The 23,569-nt window shown below is 36.3% G+C and overlaps 1 protein-coding gene across 1 annotated transcript in view; it reads left to right on the top strand.

Annotated features, from left to right (window-relative positions):
- MAN1A1 (mannosidase alpha class 1A member 1) overlaps positions 1-18,074 on the top strand; it is a 77,510-nt gene extending 59,436 nt beyond the window's left edge. Inside the window, exons 8-13 of the mRNA XM_081945086.1 lie at positions 1,507-1,622; positions 2,961-3,180; positions 5,639-5,811; positions 7,081-7,196; positions 8,589-11,496; positions 17,521-18,074. Of these exons, the coding sequence (XP_081801212.1) occupies positions 1,507-1,622; positions 2,961-3,180; positions 5,639-5,811; positions 7,081-7,196; positions 8,589-8,709 (746 nt within the window). The 3' untranslated portion in view covers positions 8,710-11,496; positions 17,521-18,074. The remainder of the gene's footprint in view (positions 1-1,506; positions 1,623-2,960; positions 3,181-5,638; positions 5,812-7,080; positions 7,197-8,588; positions 11,497-17,520) is intronic.
- The last annotated feature ends 5,495 nt before the right edge of the window (positions 18,075-23,569 follow it).

Here is a 23,569-nt window from a genome sequence, read left to right as displayed (position 1 = left end):
TGGCTATAATAACAGGACTTACTATTGATAAGTCTGTGTGTGCTATTTAATTTGCAAATGTCAGGATTTTCAGAGGTAATTCATTTAGGAAACTGTAAAGGTCATTTATATGGTGCTATTCAGAGATCAACTTCTCCCCTCCCAAAAAATGCATTTTTTATCATTTGTTTGTTGGAGCTCTCATTTTTCTATTAATGGAATTCATTAAATGTTCTTTATAATGGAAAAACCACTCTTCATACTTCTATCTTCTTATGAGATGAAGTTTTTGGGGAGGGAAAGCAAAAGTAGCATTTTTAAAAACAAAATACCAAGTCACAGGCTGATAGACAAGAAAACTTTCTTTAAAGAGGAAACCTTTAATAAGGAAAAAAATTCTGTGCATGTCTGGTTTCTTAACCTTTTTTTAGAAAACAATCTATTCGTCTTCATTTTTAATGGCCACAATTTGAGAACTTCCAATGTAAGTTGTTCTTTCTCCCCTCTCCTCAAATAGCATGCATATAATTATTTTTAATTTAAAGCTATATTCAGTTGGCATACACACACATATACATATATGTTGTATTTGTGCTGATAAATAAATAAAGGGAGACTAGTATAGATCCATTTCAAGCTATTTAGCTCTCATCAGCTAGCCATACCCTTACTGGGATTTGAACCTGGGCTGTATTACATATTAGGCAGGAGTCTTAGCCACTAAGCCACAGGCTCTCCTCCTCCTTTATCAGCTGAGCCAGGGAAATAGGTATGTATTTGTGTTACAACCCCTGGTATGCCCAAATATGGGAGGAAGCTCACTACTCCCTCTTCTACACACACACACACACACACACACACACACACACACACACACACACACACACACACACACACACACACACACACACACACACACACACACACACACACACACACACACACACACACACACACACACACACACACACACACACACACACACACACACACACACACACACACACACACACACACACACACACACACACATATATATATATATATATATATATATATATATATATAATTTCAGTTTTGAATCATACCATTCTTAGGGCTCACTAAAGTAGCATAAAAGTAAGTGTTTGAGTTCTCCAGAATTCTTAACAAGTCAACTTGTTATTTAACAAAAGGGGATCAGAAAAGGGAGAAAACACCCCACTACACCAGAAGCTTAAATTATTCACAAGTAGAAAATGAATGGATCCAAACAAAATAGATTTGTTGGGGATTAAGAGTTGCTTGTTTCAACATGGGGGGAATTGGGCTACATATTTAAACCCTTGTTATGCCTACAGAGCATCATGTTTTAAAATAACGTAGTCTAATGGGATAGATACAGTAGATCAAAGAAGATATAGCTTGAATAAAGCACCATGCTGAAAGTGGGTTAATGTGGCTTTTCTATAGTATTTTGCCATTAACTTTTTTGTCTTTGGGATTGTGTGTACATAACATCATCAGATTGCTCTTTTTCCCCCCCAGATCATGTCTCAGTTGGAGGACTTGGGGATAGTTTTTATGAATATTTGCTGAAAGCATGGTTGATGTCTGATAAAACAGATGAAGAAGCCAGGGAAATGTATTATAACGCTGTTCAGGTAAATATTATACAGAACTTGAGACATTATTATATGTAACTGTAAAAACAAATATTATGATAGGATTTTTTTAAAAATGTTTTGACTATATACATACATAGATACATACATACATATACACACACATACCTTTTAAAAATATTTTAAGTAACAAACATTTAGTAATCTTTTCTGTAAATGACAATGTTATAGAGAAGCAACTTTTTAAATAATAAGCAAATTAAAATAATTTTATTTTTATAGTGAAGATAGTTATGGGTTGTTGGAAGATATTTAGGTTTAGTTCATATCATTAAATAAATCAATTTAATCAGTTGGGCTATTGCTTATTAAAGAGTTGAATCAAATAATCTAAAGCCAGTCTCCAAAGGAATAGTGTGTTCACAAAGTAGTTCTGATCAATCTTCCTTTACTGTGGCAGCTACTCCATTAAATCTAGTGTGGTGTGTCAGGCTTTAGAAATGGGGAAGGGGAGGTGTGAGAAGAGGTTTCCTGATCACCCATTGTGCAGTGAAAATGAATTGGGATATTTTTTTTTTGTCCCAATGTGCCAATAGTTTACATTTACCCCACATTTCCTTTTATTTGCCAGTCTATTTGCAAATCCTTTTGTTGCTAATTTGATTTAACTAGGCCAGCTCATTCATCATTCTGAACTCCAAATCATTTGTTTAACAAGTTCCTTGTTCAACTTAGATCAAACACTTCCTTGAAAACTTCAAGTTCAACAAAGCCCGGTGATTGTTTGCTTTTTTGAAGTAAATCTATAATTGAAAAATCCATAAGATCTGTTTTCCTATTTCACAACTAAATTTACTCAGAAACCTTTGCTTAAGGGCTTTGTCATACATTTTGGGCTGGATTGGGTAGGTAAAGTTTTGAAAGTTCAAATTCCCTTGACTGGGTTTACATATCACAGTATGCCATGTTATTTTAGCCATGTTCCTTGAATGAATTATAATTGACTAAATTCACACCACTATGCCGAGCAGGCCACATTATGGCTTTCTATAATGTATAACTAAACTATTATCTACCAAACCATCCCTGTCTAAATACTTGTTAATGCATACAAAGTTAAGTCAAAGGTTTTTGAGACACTGATTCCCTTTGTCCAAGTTGTATTAATTCTTCTACAACAACAATTGCATTCTATGTTTTTCCATACTTGGGCTGGAGTAGAGATAAACTGAGCAGCATATAACAAAATGGTCAACCCCTCAACTCATTTTTAATATTGTTACATTCAATGCTTTAAGTATGTGAAAATATTTAGATACCTATATTATTGAAATTATTCATGGTAGATTAATAACAGTTTTTTTAAAACAATTCTAGTCCATAGAAACCCATCTAATCAGGAAATCCAGCAATGGTTTAATGTACATTGCTGAGTGGAAAGGTGGCCTCCTTGAACACAAAATGGGTCATCTCACTTGTTTTGCTGGAGGGATGTTTGTTCTGGGTGCAGATGGAGCACCAGCTGATCAAACTGGACATCACATTGAACTTGGAGCTGAAATTGCCCGCACATGTCATGAATCTTATGATCGTACAGGTAATTATAAATTGTTGAGTGCTCTTGGTCTGACTTTAAAATGTTGCTTATTGCTGTACTTGAATGCAGGGCAATGTGTTTGGGCCATTTTCCAATCAAACTGATATCAATTGTATAAGACATTTTTATTACAATCTAGTTTCTACCTGTACATATTATAGAGTTAGAAATGTCCATAGACAGTTTCCATCTGTAATATACTTTATGTTTGTAGGGGAAGTAGTTGGATTGCTTATAACAGAAATGAAAATATATGGTCCTACAGATTTGCTGAGTTACAGCTCCAGTAATCTCAGCTAGCATGAGCAATGTTGAGAGAGCTTTAATTGGATAACATCTAGACATCCAAATGTTATAGCGCTCCATGGCACAGGACCTAGTTATCTGCAGGATCGCATCCTACCACACTCGTCCCTGCGACCTATCCGCTCACACAGGGAGGGGCTCCTCCTGGTGCCGTCCGCTAGGCAATGCCAGCGGGCGACACCTAGGAGTAGGTCCTTCTCTGTGATGGGCCCAACCCTCTGGAACGACCTCCCCCCTGATATTCGAACTACCACTGACCTCCGTTCCTTCCGTCAAAAGTTAAAGACTCACCTATTTCAATCAGCTGGCTTGGCACTTTCTTAGTTTTATCTCCCGGGGATTTATTTTAATTGGGTTTGGGGTTTTAATTGGGATGTTTTTAGGTATTTATTTCTTGTACAGTCTATCTCCCCCTCTAATGTATTTTAAATGTATTTTATTGTTATGTCTGTATTTTATGCACTGACTGTACACCGCCCCGAGTCCCTTTTTGGGAGAGGGGGCGGTTTAAAAATCTAAAAAACTAAACTAAACTATCCTCTCTTGCCTATAACAGTGTTCGCCTTTGGCATTAACAGTCTGATGTAAAAATTAGTATTAAAAAATCTTCCAGGATTCTGCCTAGAAATACTTCATTAATATATTCAGAAACAGAGTAACACTATATAGCAGGGAAATGGAATAATTTTCTTAAATAGCTAATCCTATACATTGAAATTTAAGGGGAGACACTCAACAGAATATAGCACATCTGGAATCTTGGTAGGTCAGAATAGCCAGAGTAAGAGGTGGAGGAATTTTTTTGCCCTTCCCATTCTGATTGTTTTTCTTTTTAAATTCTTCTTCCTATGGGAGTTAATGGGCAAGAAAATATCAGATTAAGAATTTGGGGGCCTATCACCAGACATCTGGCAGTTTAGATATCAGTCCATAGAACTTAATGTAAGTAATAATAGCAAACTTAACAATAGTTTCAATATACTGATTGCATAAACTAATTTCAGAAGTAAGGGGAAAACTATCAAGGTGAACCCAACTACTTTATTGTATATATTGTCACAGAGCTGTTCTCCATCAATGGTGCAACATACCCATATCTTCCTAATCTTTTCCAAACAGAATTTTAAGTAATAATAGCAAACTTAATAATAGCTTCAATATATTGATTGCATAAACTAAGTTCAGAAGGGAAAAGCTATCAAGTTCCTTCACTCATTCTGAAATGCTAAAACGTGTGCAATATGAAACCTAAGTTTGCCGCTGTTGAAATATAACAGATGTTAGGCAATTTCACAAGCATCATTAAAATAAACACATCTCCAAGTCCCTGTTTATGAACATGCAAACATTCATGACAATAGGCATGCATGATATATTTCAATTCCACATATTTAAGCATTTTTATTTGTTTAATTTGGGGGTCTGCAGATGCCATGTTGGGTTGTTATAAATTCTATGTTACCAGCTCCGGCCCTACAGCTGTCAAATACTTTCCTTTAAAAAAAAATAAAGTAATGCAATGTATTCCCCAGAACTTTTGGTTATGTTTTTATATTTGAGTTTAATTTTCCTCATTTTTGTTTGAATAGTTGTGTAAAACTGAAAAGAAGTTGATTCAACAAAATATGTTTTGAATACAATAAAACAATATTTAGGAACACCTCATGGCTTTAGACCCCCTTACACAATTTTGTGAAGTTTTCCAGGTAAACATTTTGCTGGATAAAACCCTACCACTAGAAAAAGTATTCAAGATCACTTCAGACATTATTATTTTTATATTTGGATATTTCTCAGCTATTAAAGTGCCATTAAGTGCACAAACATCACACAATTTCCTATTATGTTGAGGCAAGAATCCCATTAAAGCTACTACATAATGTAACACTTAACCGGGTTCTTCCTCTTCAAACTAAGTAGAACCATTCTACCCACTTTTCATCATTTTCCTGCCTGCTGTGTTCCTTCAGATTCCAACACTGTTGAGTGGCAAACAAATGAGAATCCTTATAATGTGGAGTTCAAAATTATAACATGTTATACAACATGTTATATGTAATAAAGTAATTCACATATATTAAGATCATGGTTCTTTACTAACACTTTTGAAAGGGCTTCATTCCAGCACTGAATATTTTAATATTGTGTGTAGGCATGAAATTGGGGCCAGAAGCTTTTCGATTTGATGGTGGAGTTGAGGCAATTGCTACCAGACAAAATGAAAAATATTACATCTTAAGACCTGAAGTTATAGAAACTTATATGTATATGTGGCGATTCACTCATGACCCCAAGTACCGGCAGTGGGGTTGGGAAGCTGTAGAGGTGAGACATTTAAATTATTTCTTTGAAGTATCTTATAATTTATATGTTTGCCATTTAAAAGAATTATTTGAATTTAGTGCATGGAGCAACATACTGCTTAAATGGATTGGAAATATAATTGGTAGGCTGTGATTTATGTTAGGCAGATAAAGTCATTTGAGAGTTTTCAACCATTTCCATTTTTTATATCCAATGTTTAAGAAAAAAAGAAAATGATATTATTTTATTATATTTAAAACATAATTAGCCATAGTTAATAAAATTTTCATTTTTAATTTCATTTTTTCTCTGTTTTTATCTTTAAAATCCAATAAATTCAAAGGAACAAGATAGGAAAAGAAACATTTGATTAATACATGGTTTCCCCCCTAGTGTTTGTAATTTCCAGACATTTCAAAACTCCAAACAGTTTCAATTATTATTGATATAAGATGTCTAGACACGATGATCAAGACAACTTTGAGTACAAACAGAATCCTTCATATCTAACAGAATTAAAATATCAAATGAATCTTCACCCTTTTCTATCATCAGAAACCTTTTTCAACTTGAAGTATAACCAGAATTTAAAGCTTCACAGTTCCCCAAGAGGGATTATGGTCACTTTCTTGATCAGCATCAGTGTGGGGTTTGGGGCTATAATTTCTTTTTCCAGTTGTTGCAATGGAGTGTGCTATGAAAAAATAGCTCCTCCTAGCCATCTGTCAGTTTGCTCATTCCAATTCCAGTTAGAATTGTACCCTTTATTATCTTAATTATTTATGTATGTTTGTATTTTCACTTAAATTAATGCTACAACTTGTTCTACTAAAATGTATGCTTGGTCAAATGTGGAATAAAATTACCAATTTAAAAGGATAAAGCAGATATGAGAATAAACATTTATCAGAGTCTAAATAATGCAGTATAAAATACGCATAAATTAAAATTGTAGGGCAAAAGATACTTGATGGAAACAATATGGATAAACCACATTTATTGTTGTTGTTGTTGTTTATTCAAACAAATCAAGTTTCTGAATTAGAAAAAGGCAAATCCTTTGTTGCAATAAAAATAATGCAAGTTGTAGTAAGATTCTTACATTAATTTGACTCCAAATTTCAGTTCAGCTTGACTGAGGTGTTTTATGCAGAATATACTATTGTTCTGATAATTGCTTTAAATTTAAAATTATGAAGTGGTATTACAGTGCAAATTACCCTACAATGTTTTGCTTTGAGAAAGATACTTATAAAATATCCTATTTTTCTTTTTCTTTTTTTAATTCAGGCATTGGAAAAATATTGCAGAGTAGACGGTGGTTATTCTGGCCTTAGGGATGTTTACAGCAGTCGTAAAAACCATGATGATGTGCAACAAAGTTTCTTCCTTTCAGAAACGCTCAAGTAAGCAATTGAACGGATTTTTAAATGAGTTACGAATTAATATTTTGCTGGATTGGAGCAATAAGTACCTGAAGCTAGCCCTGTGCAAAGCAAACATACATTTGCTTTAACAAAGTAAGATGGGTTGAAGAGGGAATCTGATTTACTTCAAAGCAGCAGAGGTCAGCTGAATCTCCTTGATGAGAAATATGTCAGATTGTCTTGAATCACTGGGCAACCAGTTCTGTGGCAGGAAGCTTCTGCCAACCTTCTTGCCTGGCCCTACCTGAATTGCTTCTAGGCTAGGTGGCTTTGGATTATCTGTGGTGTTTTTTTAAGATACCCAGCCTGGAAAATATTTGACCTGAAGACCTGTTTGAAGCTATCCTTACAGTAGCTGTATCTGAAACTATCTCCAGAAACAAAGAGAATATTGAAGAGTTGGAGATGGGGACTGGGGAATCAGGAGAAACAGCCATCAAATCCTAAACTAAGAGAAAGAAGCAGGACAGCAGATAAATTCTGTGGTCCTGGAAGCAAGAAAATGTCTTAAGCACTATTACCTATGTCTCATCTGAGCAGATGTCAGATGTTGGTGTAATTGAGAAGAAATGAGATCTGCCTTTTCAGCCACAAATGTTTTAATAACTTTCAAAAGCTTGCCTTTTTTAAAATTATAGTACTGTCCCTAGGGGGAAAATGGAAAAATATAAGAACAAATAGATAATCCCTGATTTATGATTAGTTGTTTAGTGACCAGTCGAAATTCCAACAACCTTGGAAAGGTGCTTTACAACCCATAAAGCACTTCCAGGTACATAAAATGTTGCACACATACCCTGCAGTTAGATGACTACATTTCAAACACTTGGCTCCCATTTAAAACTGATTACAGCATCCTCCAGTCACATGTTTGCAATTTACAATATATTTTTTTCTATGTGCTGGTACTTTTTGCCAGTTTCCAGCAAAAAAAAACACCCATTCAGGTGAATGGACTCAGACTTATACTATGTGATTTGCTTAATGACCACATGATTCAGACTTATGGCTGCATGATTCACTTAACACCCACCTTAAAAAAAATTAAATTACGTCCTATCACATGGGTGCCTCAAATTACAACTGTTATGAATTACAACTGAAATTCTGGCCCCAATTGCAATCATAAGTCGAAGACTATGTTACTGAACAAATTCAATATATAAGAATACAATTTATGAAATATAACCAGATTGTTTTTAAGTGGAATAGCTGATATATTTCTAGTGGAAGTTTGATATTTCACAATGAAATACTAAGCAAATTCTTAATATAATACATTTTCAGTATAAATAAAATAAATATGTTACATGTACATATATTTCTAGTTTTATAATGTATTAATAATACATTTTTATTGTTCTTTACTAGGTATTTATATTTATTATTCTCTGAAGATGATATTCTTCCATTTGAACATTGGGTCTTTAACACGGAGGCACATCCTTTCCCAATTATTAAAAGAGGAAAAGAAGAAAAAGACAGCAAATAAAGCTGTTTTGAATTTTATTTGGGCATATTACGTATATGGCAATGTTCTAGCTAGCATTTTTTAGTTTTAAACCAGGTTCTGTTTCATGTTTTGTTTCTTTCTTGTTTTGTTTATTTGTTTGTTTTTGCAGTCTGCTATCAACCTGGCAATTTTTCTCAAGGGACCTAATATTATTAATTTTAATTATTAATATTTATGTTTTCCCAGAACGTGTCATCTCTAGTTTTTGTTGACCATCAGTATAATGAGTACTTGGTCAAACAGAATACAGAATTCATCGTGTTACTTACTTTTTACTTTATGTTTAGACTGCAAAATTGTTTCCTCCTCTGTGAGGAGATGTCTGCTTTAAGCTGTAATACTTTGCTGTGTTGCAAAAAGCCATAAAGAATTAAGTACGAAGAGCTTTTTTCTTTTTAAATCTGCTCCAGTGGGATTTGTCTGATCAGTGGAGACAAATCTAACTGTGACAGCCTCTTCTTATGCGGGTCTATCATTAATTGGTAATCAGAATACTTAGAAAGATGTACTATTCATATTAACCAGATATAGTTTTATCTTATCTGTATATACCATTACATTGAACTGTGGCTTGTCTTAGAAGCCTGGATTATGAAATCTTTTTCACATATTTACATATCAAGCCTAACCACAGATAACTTTGGTGCCCATCTATTTCTTTGTCTCTGAATTTGTTTCATAAACAACTGTGAAATTGGGTTGACATTTGGACATGGCTTCACAGATACCCTTTGAGACTGCACAGTTCTCAAAGCCTGTCTTGGTGAAAATAGAAGTTCAGCAGTATTTTCACTGAAAGGAAAAATCTGTTTCCTGTAAAACTTTAGTTGTTATGCAAAATGAACTAATCTAATGTGCGATATCCTTTTTGTGCTTTGAAATTTATCCTATTTAGAGATTGGTTAGTCCAATTCTATACGTCTGTTGTTGCTATTTCCAACATTCCATTAGCTTTTTCTTCCACTTGACAGATATTGGGCACAATGACGTGGAAAGAGGGGGATAATATACCTCAGAGGTACCATGTTTTAGAAGTTCACACTGTGGCTCTAATTCTCTTTTGAAAGAATTGACCACAGTACTTTAATGCTTTACTGCAGGGGGCAGGGGAACCTAAACTGTTCCCTACTTTATCAAAGTGATAATGTTGACTGACTTTTTTTTTTAGTTTTGTTATGGAATGGTTCCTTTTCCTGTTTGCATTTGGGATGCTTCTGTAAATATTATAGTTTTAATAAGCAACATTAAACAATGCGAGTAGGGATGGATTTTATATGATACGTCATGTTTTCATGTAACAAAGCAAAATTTTGTTGGAAAAAAAGCTGGGGATTGATGTACAAGAGAAGGGAACCTCTTGCGGTAGCCTTCATTCATTATGTAGCTTTTAAAACTGAATTTTGGCTATCCTCTAGTCCTAAAAGTTTCACTGCAGTCCTAATATTCTATTTACTATACAGTGATACATCCTCCTACCTGGACACTCAAATCAGTTTACACTGTTACTGCAAGTACATTTATGCTATCAAATTTAGCTATCTACATTTTGAGCCAAAGTAAGAGGACTAATTATAAAAATTGCATAAACTTACTCCCTGATCCGCAGACAACCTGATGATACGTAATGTTGTGAGTATCTGCACTGATGTGAGGCTTTTCAAAACTTGCTACACCTCAATGCAATTAGTTTCCTCTGCACCATGGCTTAGTCATGCTACAGTGCTGCTGCAACATCACAACTCTATTTGTGAACCTTATGGATGATCATATTGTGCTGGGTTTTACGTTTTAGGTTTGGCCATAATGATAATCTGGTAGTCTGACTAGGGAGAACCACAAGCAATAATTCCCTTTCATGCCCCTACCCTCCCAATTTTACTTGAATCTTTTTCTCTGACTCTCTGTGCCAGTTTGCATATTAAGTTTCACACACCCTCCAAGACTTAAAAACTATTCTGAAAATCAAACATAGCAACTGAAAAATCAGCAAGTAAAATTATTGGAGGAACAAGGACTTTCATGTATATTTGGAACAGGACTGTTGCAGCTAGCAATTTATTATATTAAGACATTTTTGTACAAATGATGTCATTTCTTGATTATATAGAAGACTAACATGCATATAATTTTGAGTATCAAACTGAAAAAAATGCTTCTCATTTGTTGGTTTCATGTATTTTCTGTTTGGTCCTTTACATCATGTCACATTAACTTTTTCAAATTCTGATTTACAGAAAAGCAAATACAATTTTGCTATAATACAAGTATTATAATGCAGATAAAACATAAAATTAATTACCAAATAACATTAACCTCTTTAATCAGCAAAGAAAGATAGTTTCTGTAGCTGCTTAGCATGTTAACTAATAAGACCTATATGCGGTTTATAATTACATAGTGTGAGAATCAAACTATATACTGCTGTACAAGATTTATTATTAATATTATTCATCCTGAAACAAATCTACTGGTATTGATTGACCAAAATACTTTTAAAGTCAATGCACTTTCTGAAAGTAAGTGTAATAGGGCAGCAATCATTTGTGTAGCTAATAATGTGCAATATTATTGGTTCAAAGCCATCACATTATTTTTTTAAAAAAATATGTAGCAGTTTTAATGTAAAAAAGTACAGTTGATTTCCACTTCTTAAGCTTTATTGTTCCAACTAAAGTGCCATTTTTACTTTCTTTGGGAGCTACCATTGATAGTAAAAGTCTGTTACGTCATCTAACCCTGAAATCCTTTCCCAAAACACACTGTAATGTCACGATGTTAAAAAGTTTGCTAGGCCTGAACTGCCTGAATTGACACTCAAGAGTTAAACTAAGAAAGCTTTATTGCGCAGGTCATAAAACAAAAAAAGGTTCTTATCTGAAAGTGATTTATTGCGCACGCGTTACACATTCCAAAATTCCTCTCTTCTTTGTTCGGCAGCCAACTTTGGCTAACGAAGCTTTTCATTATCAAAATGTAACCAATTAGTTATTTTCTGTTTTATTTTATTATTAAAGTTTGTTTATTAATTAGAATATTTTCTTAAAGATTTATTTTTCTCAATATCTCAAAAGATATGCTGAAGGGAATCAGCCACGGTCCATCGATCTCCAGCAGGTTTTTTTTTCCCTTGACAACTTGGTAGCAGAGGTTTGGTTGACAACTTGGTAGCAGAGTTTTGGCTTTTTGATGATACCAGCTGAGATGATTACAATTTATGGCTGTATTTTCCCTTCGTGCTATCTAAAGATAACCGACTAAGCCTAATTAGCAATGTCGGAGAAAAAGAAAAAAAAGAAAAAGAAAGATGGGGCGAGCACAGAAGGATCAGCTTCCTCTGACAAGGAGGCTCCCTCGGACACAGAGAAGCAAGATCAAAACGTGCTTCAGGAACAACAAATTCCTTCAGGTGCCGAGCCAAATATGGGAGAAGGAGCTACAGGACGCGACATCCACGAAACGAGGTCAGTGGTTCCTCCTTCTAAAATATCTCCAGGAGATTATGAATTTTTGGGGGCCAAGCCAAAACTTCCCACTCTGCCAGAGCCACTCCATTCCCAGACCCTCGCAGATTATCAAACGATTGATGAATGGCAACTGCCGGCAGAGTTAAAATCCTCCCACGCAGAAAGCAGATTTTATAACATCTCCCCAGATGGTGAGCAAGAAATGCAAAGCTATCTATATCAAATAGAACGTTTAGAAAAATATGTTAGGGAGGCGAGAGTGTGTTTTGAAGAGATAAGGCGAAGTAGAAGAAGCTCCCCCACTCCCAAAAAGTCTGAGGACGCCATCTTGTCTTCTTCAAAACAACAGCCTAAGACACACCTCACAGAGTTCACTGGTCAATTAGAACAAAGAGACATGTACACGTCACCGAGGTCACGTGGTCCCTTTGAGCCCATTGAACTTCAGCATACGTATAGAAAGGAGAGGCAGCCAAAAAGTGAAGCTGCACTGCCATCTGCTGGCGGAGAAAAATTATTACAGCAAAAGATTAAGCAATTGGACCAGATTTTCAGAGATATGTCTATGAGTCCTTTAGAAGCCAAAACTTTGTCTCCAGAGGTTAAGTCTTCAATACCCCCTGGCGGTGTGGAATTCTCCCTAGATGGAAAAAGGCAAAGCCAGAGGCAAATTCGAGGAAGCCAATTTGATGTTGCCACGCAAAGGCCAATGATGCAACCCCAGCATCCCCTGGTTCAACAACCAGCTTTGCAACCAGAGCAACAAATTGTTCCTCAGCAGGTATTCACAGTCACCCCCTTGACTGGTGAGTCCAAATTAAAGGAGTCAGGAGAGAATTATAAAGCCTGGGTCAGTGAAATTGCGCTCTTGCTTCGAAGAGAAGGCACACATTCCATGATTTTTAATCCTCCTCCTCCACCGTGGACGCCTGCAATAAGAAACCTTGAAAACAGAGCAATCACGACTTTACTCATGTCAATGGAAATTGAGATCCAAGGTATCTTTCCACCTGATGCAACTGCCCAAGAAATATGGGCTATTTTGGAAGATTGCTACAGGCCCGTTTCAATTGAATCCTCATGTTTGCTCATGTCTGAGTTCCATGGTTCGAAGTTGAAACCTGGTGAACGAATTGGTGGACATTTGACCAAACTGAAAAGAATGAGAAGTGAATTGAGACAAAATGGCCATGTAATCGATGATATCCAAATGATTAGCATCATCATTAACTCATTGAATTATGAATGGAAAGATGCTGTTGCAAAGATTAACTACGTGCCTATTGCTCAACGCACAGTTAACCACGTTTGCAGACTTTTAGTGGAAGACGAAGCTATCAGGTTAGCTACCCCACATCTGCAACGGCCTCCAGCACCAAAGGCTCCAGCCAGACGTCCCTTCCGAGGAAGAGGCTACGCTCCAAGGATGCCAAAATGCTACACCTGCAACCGTGTGGGACATGACACCCGGGATTGTCCCCAACGAGTTCCAGCTCCCGCCACGTACCAGCCCAGAGGAACAGATTCCAGAGGCAGAGGTAGAGGCGGAAGACAAGGTCGTCGTGGTCCAAGGCGTGATCCACAAGCTCCACTTGCAACACTGGCCATAACCAACGTTCCACAACCTGATCCAAAGTTCGACAGACGTCTTTTGTGGACTTTAGATAGTGGAGCAGCTGTGCACGTTACCCACAGAAGGGAACTTTTCACAGAAATGGGCGAACCAGAGCCCGAGTATCGAGAACTGTATTCCTTCACCAACCACACTTGCAAGGTTATGGGAAAAGGAACTGTTTACATTGAAGAGCTCGATACACACATCCCTGATGTTTATTACATACCTTCAGCAACCAGTAATTTGCTTAGTCAAAGTCACTTGTCTAGAGAGTTAAAGTTCCAGGTTCACCACCTCGAAAGAGCAAGTTACTTAGTTAAAGATGGTGATATTGTTGCTGAAACCATGCTGATTGGTGGTGTTTATTACTTAAAGCCAAAGCCTAAAGGGCAAGCACAGGCAAGTATGCAAACTCCAAAAAGGCACAACGCAAACCCAGAGAGAGTTGTCCCAGAGAGAGAAAGCGTTACTGTGCCAAAGGCTCCTAAGGCCAACAAACAAAGAAAACAGAAACAGATTGTTCAAAGTAAGCCTGAGGGTCCTCATGAAACTGTTAATGTTGAGAATTCACTAACTGGTAAACCTTTGCATTCCAGGTGTATTCACAAGTGGCACAGAAGATTGGGGCATGCCAGTTTCCGTGTTCTTAGAAAGATGCCGGAGTTCGCAAAAGGTTTGGATCTAAAGGGGTGTAAGGTGTTTTTGGATTGTGCGGTTTGCAAAAAGGCTAAATCCAAGGCGGCTGCAATTCCCAAACACGCTACACGCCGGTCAACACGCATTTTTGATTTGGTACACACTGACATAGTGGGTCCTTTCCCACCAACACTTGGTGGCAGAAAGTATTTTTTAACAATTGTAGATAATCATTCTAGATATGGATTTGTATATCCTATGAGAGAGAAATCTGAGACCTTTCAGATCTTTAAAGACTTTGCAGCGTTTGTTTCTACACAATACCAAGTTCGCATCGCCAGAATCCAGAGTGACCGTGGTGCAGAATTCATGTCTCAGCGTTTCCAGGACTGGATGCGTAAAAATGGAATTCTTCATCAGACATCTGCTCCATATACACCGGCTCATAACGGAGTCGTAGAAAGAAGACAAGGGGTTCTACAAACCATGATGCGTTGTCTTCTAGAAGATGCCAATCTCAGTAACGCATACTGGGGTGAAGCAATCAAATATGCAAATTACATTGTCAACCGTACTTGGAGCAGTGTAATCAATCAAACTCCTTTCTACATGCTGTATGGCTACAAGCCTAATCTCAAGAACCTCCATATTTTTGGTTCATATGCTATGGTGAACACTCCTATAACTCAAGGACCAAAGAGACTGAGATTTATGGGTATTGATGATAATTCAAAATGGTACAAATTCATTGATACTAAACATGTGATTGTCATTTCACAATCTGCTAATTTTGAGGAAGACATTGACTGGTCCAGGATTCATTCCAATGATCCTGAAGTTTATTTTCCTAGAGATGGTGTTCCAGATGCCACGCAGCCTGATGACAATTCGCAGGCAGATATTCCTTCTACCAGTTCTTCACAACCTGATGTTCCGTCTTCTCAAGCCGCGGATGCTGATGCTAGCGACGAACGTGAGGACGAGGATGATGATGAAGAAGAAGAAGAAGACTGGTCTGTTGTTCCTAGACGCTCCAAGAGGGCCACAAAAGGAATCCCTCCACAACGTTATTCATGGCAACTGACAAAATCACCAGTACCTTTGATTTGCAACGTTACTCTTCCTCCAGAGACATTCACACAAATCAAACAGCTTCCTGATTCAGAACAAGACAAGTGGTATGATGCAATGCAGGATGAAATGGACAGTTTAAAGAAACTTAATGTATTCACACCTGCAAAACCTCCAGCAAACAAGAAAGTCATTGGCACCCGATGGGTCTACAGAATCAAGAAGAAACCGAATGGTGAGTCTTTATACAAAGCCAGACTGGTAGCTCAGGGTTTCGCTCAACGTTATCCTGAGGACTACACAAACACTTACTCACCAACAGTCAGAACTGAAAGTGTAAAAATTGCTTTAACCACTGCAACTATTCTTGGTTTAGAAGTTTTTCAATTTGATGTGGACACAGCTTATCTACATGCAGACCTAGATGAAGAGATCTACGTGAGAAGCCCTCCAGGATTCCGAAAGCAAGAAGGGGATACCTGGTTCCTGAACAAAAGTCTTTATGGTCTGAAACAGTCAGGTTTAATGTGGTATTTATGTCTTACTGACAAACTAAATTCAATGGGCTTTATTAAGTCCGAAACTGATGAATGCGTGTTCACAAAAAGATCTAACAATGCATATGAGATAATTCTTGTTTATGTTGATGATATTGTTTATATTGGTCCAAATAAGAAAATGAATGAGATTTTTGCCAAAAGTTTGCAGAGATACTTCACACTAAAATCTTTAGGACACATTAGCACTTATTTAGGTGTTCAAATTGAAAAGACACAGAAGGGGTTTAGTCTTTCACAAGAGGAAAAAATTGACCACATTCTACATCATTGCAACATGAAAGATGCTAGCACAACAAAGACACCCATGCAAACAGATTTTCACAACTTAACACATGAACCAAGTCCTGAGTTCGAGGATCAAACACTTTATCGTTCAGTCATTGGTTCACTATTATACATTAGTAGTTGGACCAGACCTGACATCGCACTTAGTGTTAATCTTTTATCACGACACGTAGGTAAGGCAACACAATTTCATTGGTCATGCATTAAGAAGTTGTTGAAATACCTAAAACACACTAAACACATGAAGTTATTGCTAGAACCAACACACACTGATCAACCAAAGTTGATTTGTTTTGCCGATTCCGACTGGGCGAGCGACAAGAAGTCACGCAAAAGCACTTCTGGTTACATGATGTTCCTAAATGGTTGTCCTGTTTACTGGCAAGTGAGAAAACAGAGTTTTGTTTCATGTTCATCTACTGAAGCTGAATATGCTTGTGTTTCAGATGCTTGTAATTCTCTAACGTGGTTTGATGCTTTAATCACAGATATCTGGACACGTCCGATTCGACCAATCACCGTGATGGAAGATAATGTATCTGTTGTTTATATTTCTGAGTCACATTTCACAGGTTCTAGGTCCAGACACATTGACATTCGTTATCAAAACACAAAGCAATTAGTTAAGCAAGGTTTTGTTAAATTGCAATATGTTTCTACACATGATCAGATCGCAGACATGCTTAACAAACCACTTGCTGCAAATCAACACGAGTATCTGCGAAAGAAGATGTGCCTTAATTGATGATTTGATGACGTCAGCCCAGACTAGCAAAAGAAGGGGTGTCACGATGTTAAAAAGTTTGCTAGGCCTGAACTGCCTGAATTGACACTCAAGAGTTAAACTAAGAAAGCTTTATTGCGCAGGTCATAAAACAAAAAAAGGTTCTTATCTGAAAGTGATTTATTGCGCACGCGTTACACATTCCAAAATTCCTCTCTTCTTTGTTCGGCAGCCAACTTTGGCTAACGAAGCTTTTCATTATCAAAATGTAACCAATTAGTTATTTTCTGTTTTATTTTATTATTAAAGTTTGTTTATTAATTAGAATATTTTCTTAAAGATTTATTTTTCTCAATATCTCAAAAGATATGCTGAAGGGAATCAGCCACGGTCCATCGATCTCCAGCAGGTTTTTTTTTTCCTTTGACATGTAAGTTATTATTCCTCCTTATGACGCTGTGCACTGCCATGACTTGCCTTGCATCATCCAACAGATGATAGTTAAATTCTTAGTCCTGTTCAAGACCTTTTGAAGAATGCATTTTGTGAAACTTTTTAATTTCCTAAGAGTAAACTCATAAAACTAAAAGTGGTTTCCTGGTATGACTCTCTCTAATGCAGTACTTCATGTTTGTTTGTTTTGTCAGTTGTTTGGTAGGACTATCAGTAGTCCTTTATTGTCCCAGCCTACTTTATATCTTCCACATACAGTATATCATGAACATATCATGAATCATTTCCTCACTGTTATGTTTACATGAAGATATTTGGAATAGCAAATAATTTGTTTGCTTTAAAAGGGTGTGCTTTTTGTTGTTGTTCTTTTGTTTTGTGTTTGGAGTTTTTTGTGTTTTTTTGGTTAATATAATAAGTATTCCAAGACTGTATGTCATTGGACTCAAATATCCTTCCCAGAAATGCTGTGTTAGGCATTCAGCAATCCAGTTCCAATAATATACCAGCTTGTTCCCAAAAATGTGCCAGTTTTTTTTTAAAAAAATACAAGGGAATTATTTCACTTATTCTTTCTAATCATTATATTTGGTTTGTGAAGCTTATATTGGCTCAAATGTGGCATTTCCCCTCCTCTCTTTTCGCTGCCAGTCCTCCAGTGTATACTGCATCAAGGTGCCATTTGGGGTAAATTGGACTCTGACCTGCTCACATGTAACATTAAGCTATAATAGTCTAATTTTGAGTTCCCATATTGTGTGTACTTAACCATTGTGATTTATTTAATAAATCATAGGCCAGTGATCCATGGCTTAATTTAATGTCTGTGAAGTTAATATTTTCCTATAGTCATCTTTGTCTGCTTCTATAAATTGAATGAAAAATGAACATTTAAAAAATTATGCCCACCCCCTTTCCATCCTTTAGAGGGAATTAATTGTGCATAATCTCCTCAAATGCAGTGACTCATTTTTATCAATTTCATTTTTTTTTAAGGGAGTTGTAATTTTCTCATGGGGGTTATTATTTAAAAGAGCACAACGTTTCTATAGTTCTATAACTTAGAGGTAATCAGGTTGTATGTACAAGCTGCACTAATGTATCTTTTTTGTAAAGTGATGTAAGTAGACAAGAAGATTGTATATCCCTTAGAACTGCTAAGTATAAAAGAAACATTGTTTTATATCTTTAAAGCGGCAAAGTCGAGTTTTACAGAAAACTGCCAAAGTATAAAGTTTCAGATTGATTGCCATTTTAAAAGCTATTGCTAAAACCCTGAAATTATTTACAATGGTGTGAATAGCTTCAGATTATCTTTTTTAGAATTTACTAGCAACGTCACACAAGCAACTTTGGGATTCCCTTTTATCCTTCCAGAAATTACTGAATTAATGCTGATCACTGTGTATATAGTTTAACAATAAAGTAACTCTATTTTTTTTAAGTGTCTTTTCCAAATTAGACAGCGTTTAAATTTCCATTGCTTTTTAGCAAAAAGGCTAAATCAACCACATTGATATGCACAATGTGGCTGTTCAAATACTTAATTTACAAAACCCTGGAAATTCTTAATTTAAGTGCCATGTGTGTTGTATGACAGCTTTATAATCCCAAATGACACTTTGTTGGTAAAGTGAACTGATCATTCAGTCATTTTGTTATAATGTTTTTGTTTGTGCATATTCCACTTAGTCTTTTTCCACCTTTATAGAAATATCTGGTTACAAGAGATCAAAATGCTTAATTTTTAAGAACTATATTTGTAAAAAAAAATCTATTGTGAATAAAGTCTTTTAATAAATGCTTTTGTTTGGCAAAGCGTGTTCATGTATGTATGGTTATTGAAGAGGCACAAATAACAATCTGCAATAAATGGAGGAAGATCTGAGCTGATTACATGGAAGATAATGTGCCTGGTATGAAAGACCTATTTTGGCACTAAATAAGGATCTAGTGAATTCAAAAGAGGTTGGGCTTAGTTTTGTGGTTACATGGAGAGACTAGGCTGATTCCTCGTTTGACTCCACCCCACTGCTCCTACCCAAAACTAGGTTTGCTGGTTGATTGTTTTACTAGAACACATAAAAATGAGCATATAAACTTCCTAAACCATGTCAGGCAGTCAACAATGTACAACAAATACTGAAATAAATATATTTCACTGCATTCGTCCAGAATCTAAGAACAGGTTTTCTCAAGTATACTACCTGAAAAATTTCATTTCACAATTTGCATCCAGAATATATATTGTATTGTTGAACTATTTAATCGCTCTGGGATTAAATTGCCTTATATTGCTTATGATAGATGACTTGGGTCAGTAACATTTAAAATGTTGTGAACAAGCTATGGATGCGTTCACAAAATGGAATGGAAATTATGATTATTATAATGAAAACTACCAGAAGGTAAATTCATGACGTTCACATCTAGTTATCCAAGCACCTCAATTTTCTTTTTCTTCACCACCACCTTTTTGGGGCATTGTTTCTAAACAAAACAATGGTGGAGCAATTAGCTTTTAAAAATTTTCTAATAACCCCGCTAGACAACAGCATCCACAACACAGCTCAATGACTCCAAAATATCTGCACACAAACTATTTGTGTGGTTCAACTACGTAAATCATAGAATTGGCACAATAAATATTGGTGCGTAGGTATTATCCTCCTACCCCAATGGACATTTTTTGCTCTGGCTCAAAGATGCTAATCTAATATGGTGCTTGACAAAGCTGCTTTGATTTTCAATCTACTAGCTTTGGGGTGTGTGTGTGTGTGTTTTTTAACTTGAAATATTTAAAGTAAATATATAATTAAAAGAGCCAAAAGCTGGAGGCCTCCTGAAGATGCTCCATGCAACAAGTCCATTGGGTTGTTCAGTATAGAGTGACAATCCAGCATTCTGTTTCCAACAATTGTACATTTATTAGCTGATGCTTTGTTTGTTGTTTAAATATTTGTGATGGTTCTGTGGAATTAACCATGGAAATGAAAGGGAATTTGAAAAATGTTGCAGACAGGAATCAGATAGCTTTATTTTCTCAAAAAAGAGCTGATGAGAAATAAATACCAACATAATATATACCAATTTTATAAAGTGTTCCTACATTAATTTGTCCTCCCATCAAATCAAGTACTTGCAAGTAGTTATTTGCTTATCTCAGGCCCAGAATCAGCTCCTCCGTTAAATATGGTAAAGCAGGGGAAGAGTGAGCCGTGCCAAACATAACCTACCTTCTCTCCTCTCCACATTAGGCCTCTGTTTCAGAAGTGGAAAAATTTGTTCCTTCATCAGTACACAAACAAAATTAACAGTCACTCTTGTTGGTTTTTGTAGGAGACAGAAAGCTGTCTTCATTATCTCTAGTAGGGAAGGAAGTGAGCTGCTGAAGCAAAGTATTTGCAACTTAGAAATTCACTTAATACTGACATTCTTGAAGTTCAGAAAGGTTCTTCAATATATTTATTTCCAATAATCAGATTGTAGAAACACACATTAAGTTTTAATTAACTTTTTATGTTTTACCTGAACATGTAAACTATAAGCCACCCAGAGTTATCCTATGGTAAGGTGGGTAACCAATAAATTTTTACCTAAAATATGTAAGAGGGGTTAGAGTTAATCCTATTGTGTAGAATGCAGACTACTGAGCAGTACTACAAAAAGATGGAGTTATATTGATTAGATAATAGCATTTTAAGATAAAACAAACTGGAATGACCATGATATTTAGAAGTAGAAATAATAGATCCTGCTGTGCTCCTGTGTAGAAGGGACAATAGAACGTAGCATGTTCCATTGATTCAATAATTTTCCCATCGCCTGGGCACAGCCTTTTTTGGAGGGGATTTTTTTTGTATCTTCCTTTGGTAGTAGCTGTTGAAAGGACATTGAATATAGCTAAAGAAAGGGCATTTCTGAATTTTGGAATTATTACGCAACTGAAATATCTGGCTGGTTGGAGAGAATGTGCAGTGGCTTAAGAAGGTATTTCTGGGAAGACTAAGAAGTCAACTTGCAGCTCTAAATCAGTGGCCCCACTGTCTGAAATTAGTTAGAACATCTTCATAGATCATCAAGGTGATTGTTGGCTATGAATAGCCATAGAGTTATAGTTTAAATTATATTGCCTGACTCCAGGAGCACTGGAAGCTGTCAGTCATCATTAGAAAGGTCAGACCAACTGAAAAGAAAAGGATGTTAAGCCAGTGGGAGAAGATGTGAATCCAGGCAGATGTTTCAATTTTGAGAAGGCCAACTTCACAGCAAAGGTCTGTGCTCAAACACAGGGATGTAGTTGAAAGCTAGTTCTCAGAAATTTGGACTGAAGTCTTTCCAAGAGAAGAAATGACCTGAAGGGACGCAACTGAGCTTCAAAAAGGAGCTGGACTTGAGTCTTAGCTGAGAAGACTTTAATTGCTGCAGGTATATGCTGAACACCGTTGGAGAAGTAAAAGGATTGTAAGGACACATTGCATGTAGAGTGAGGTAGTCAACATATTTGCATTTACCTGTAGCTTGGAAGACAATCCTCAGATATTTGAAGGTCTTGACTTATCAGGAAGTCCAATACTGAAAACTGTTTTGCCTAAGATCTTAAGCAGAGATTACAGAAGGATATTTTAGTAAAAAAGGGGCAATGTCATACTATCTTTACAGGTCATATATTAATGGATGGAGCTGAGTAGTAGCCAATCTAAGTAGCTAAAAAGCAATCACTGAAAGTTTATGTCTTCATTATAAATGATGAATACAATACTTTTATATTAAAATCCTTGGGTAAAGTAGAGTTTTGTTTCTAGCATGTTGTTACCTTGATTCTTCAACATAGTGAATAGTGGAACTTAAGATAAGAAAGATTGTGAACCTCCAACATATAACAACATTCACAACTTTCCTCCACATCTTGCAAATGCATTAATAGAAGTCAAAAATGTGCAATTTCTCCCTTGTTAATGGTGAAGCTTGGCCTGTGGCATACAGGGAAGCTGTAAATACAGCCAGGGAAGGGGGGGAGATCAAAATTCAATTTTGTCTCATTTCATTTAAATGAAATGTAATTGCAATTAAACACAGTTAATATGACTAGTTATACATGTTTAATCATTGTCCCCTGCTATTCAATTTTAAAAAATTGTAATGTGAGGGTGAGGGCGATATGTGGCCTTACAGACTTACATTTTGCATTTCTGTGTTAAATGATATCAGCCAATAGATTTACCTTCCAAAAAAGCTGAAAAAAGAATGATCATTATCATAATTAGTAGTAAAATGAAACAATTAAAATCTGCCTGTTTGATAAATGCAGCACTCAAATATTCCAGCCAAGACAACTGCTCTCCCAAATCACCGAGTAAAGTCATAAGCTAGGTTACTAATTAACATAAATCAGTCAACATTTTCTCTGACCCATAAAATCATTACAAATATGAGAGTGCTATTTACAAGCCTGCTAGCTATTTCAACAGGCTTGCTTCAGTAGAGAACTGCTTATTAAATTCAAAAGCAATACGATTAACTTCAAATAAAAAGAGGCCTTTACAAACTGCAATGCAGATATAAATGTTCAAGGCTTGTTCAGGACCCATGGAATTGGTTGGATGTAGGGGACACAGTGGCCTAGCGGTTAAGACACTGGGCTTGTCTAGCAGAAGTTAGGCAGTTTGAGTCCCAGGTCCCATATGATGTGGTGAGTTTCCATTAATGCCCAACTCCTGCTAATCTAGCAGTTTGAAAGCACTCAAATTATAAGTAGGAATTCCAGGAGTGAAATCTACTTACCTTCGCTACCGGTTCACTAATGTGAGTATACCACCTCTGTGCATGCACAAGACCTGCCGCGCATGCACAGAGCATAAAAAACGGACATGGTGATGTCCAGGTGGGTGGGCGGAGCCTGCTAACGAGTGCACCTGCAAAGGTAAGTAGAACAGCAAGGGAGGCTGTTACACACAATTTATCATGCTTTGTAGCTAATATAAATCACACGTCACAGCTGATCATGAGTACCATTCGCCAGAGACAGACA

Source organism: Natrix helvetica, assembly GCF_964273705.1.
Source record: "Natrix helvetica genome assembly, chromosome: 2".
NCBI lineage: Eukaryota > Metazoa > Chordata > Lepidosauria > Squamata > Natricidae > Natrix > Natrix helvetica.
This window is presented reverse-complemented; position numbering and strand designations above follow the sequence as displayed.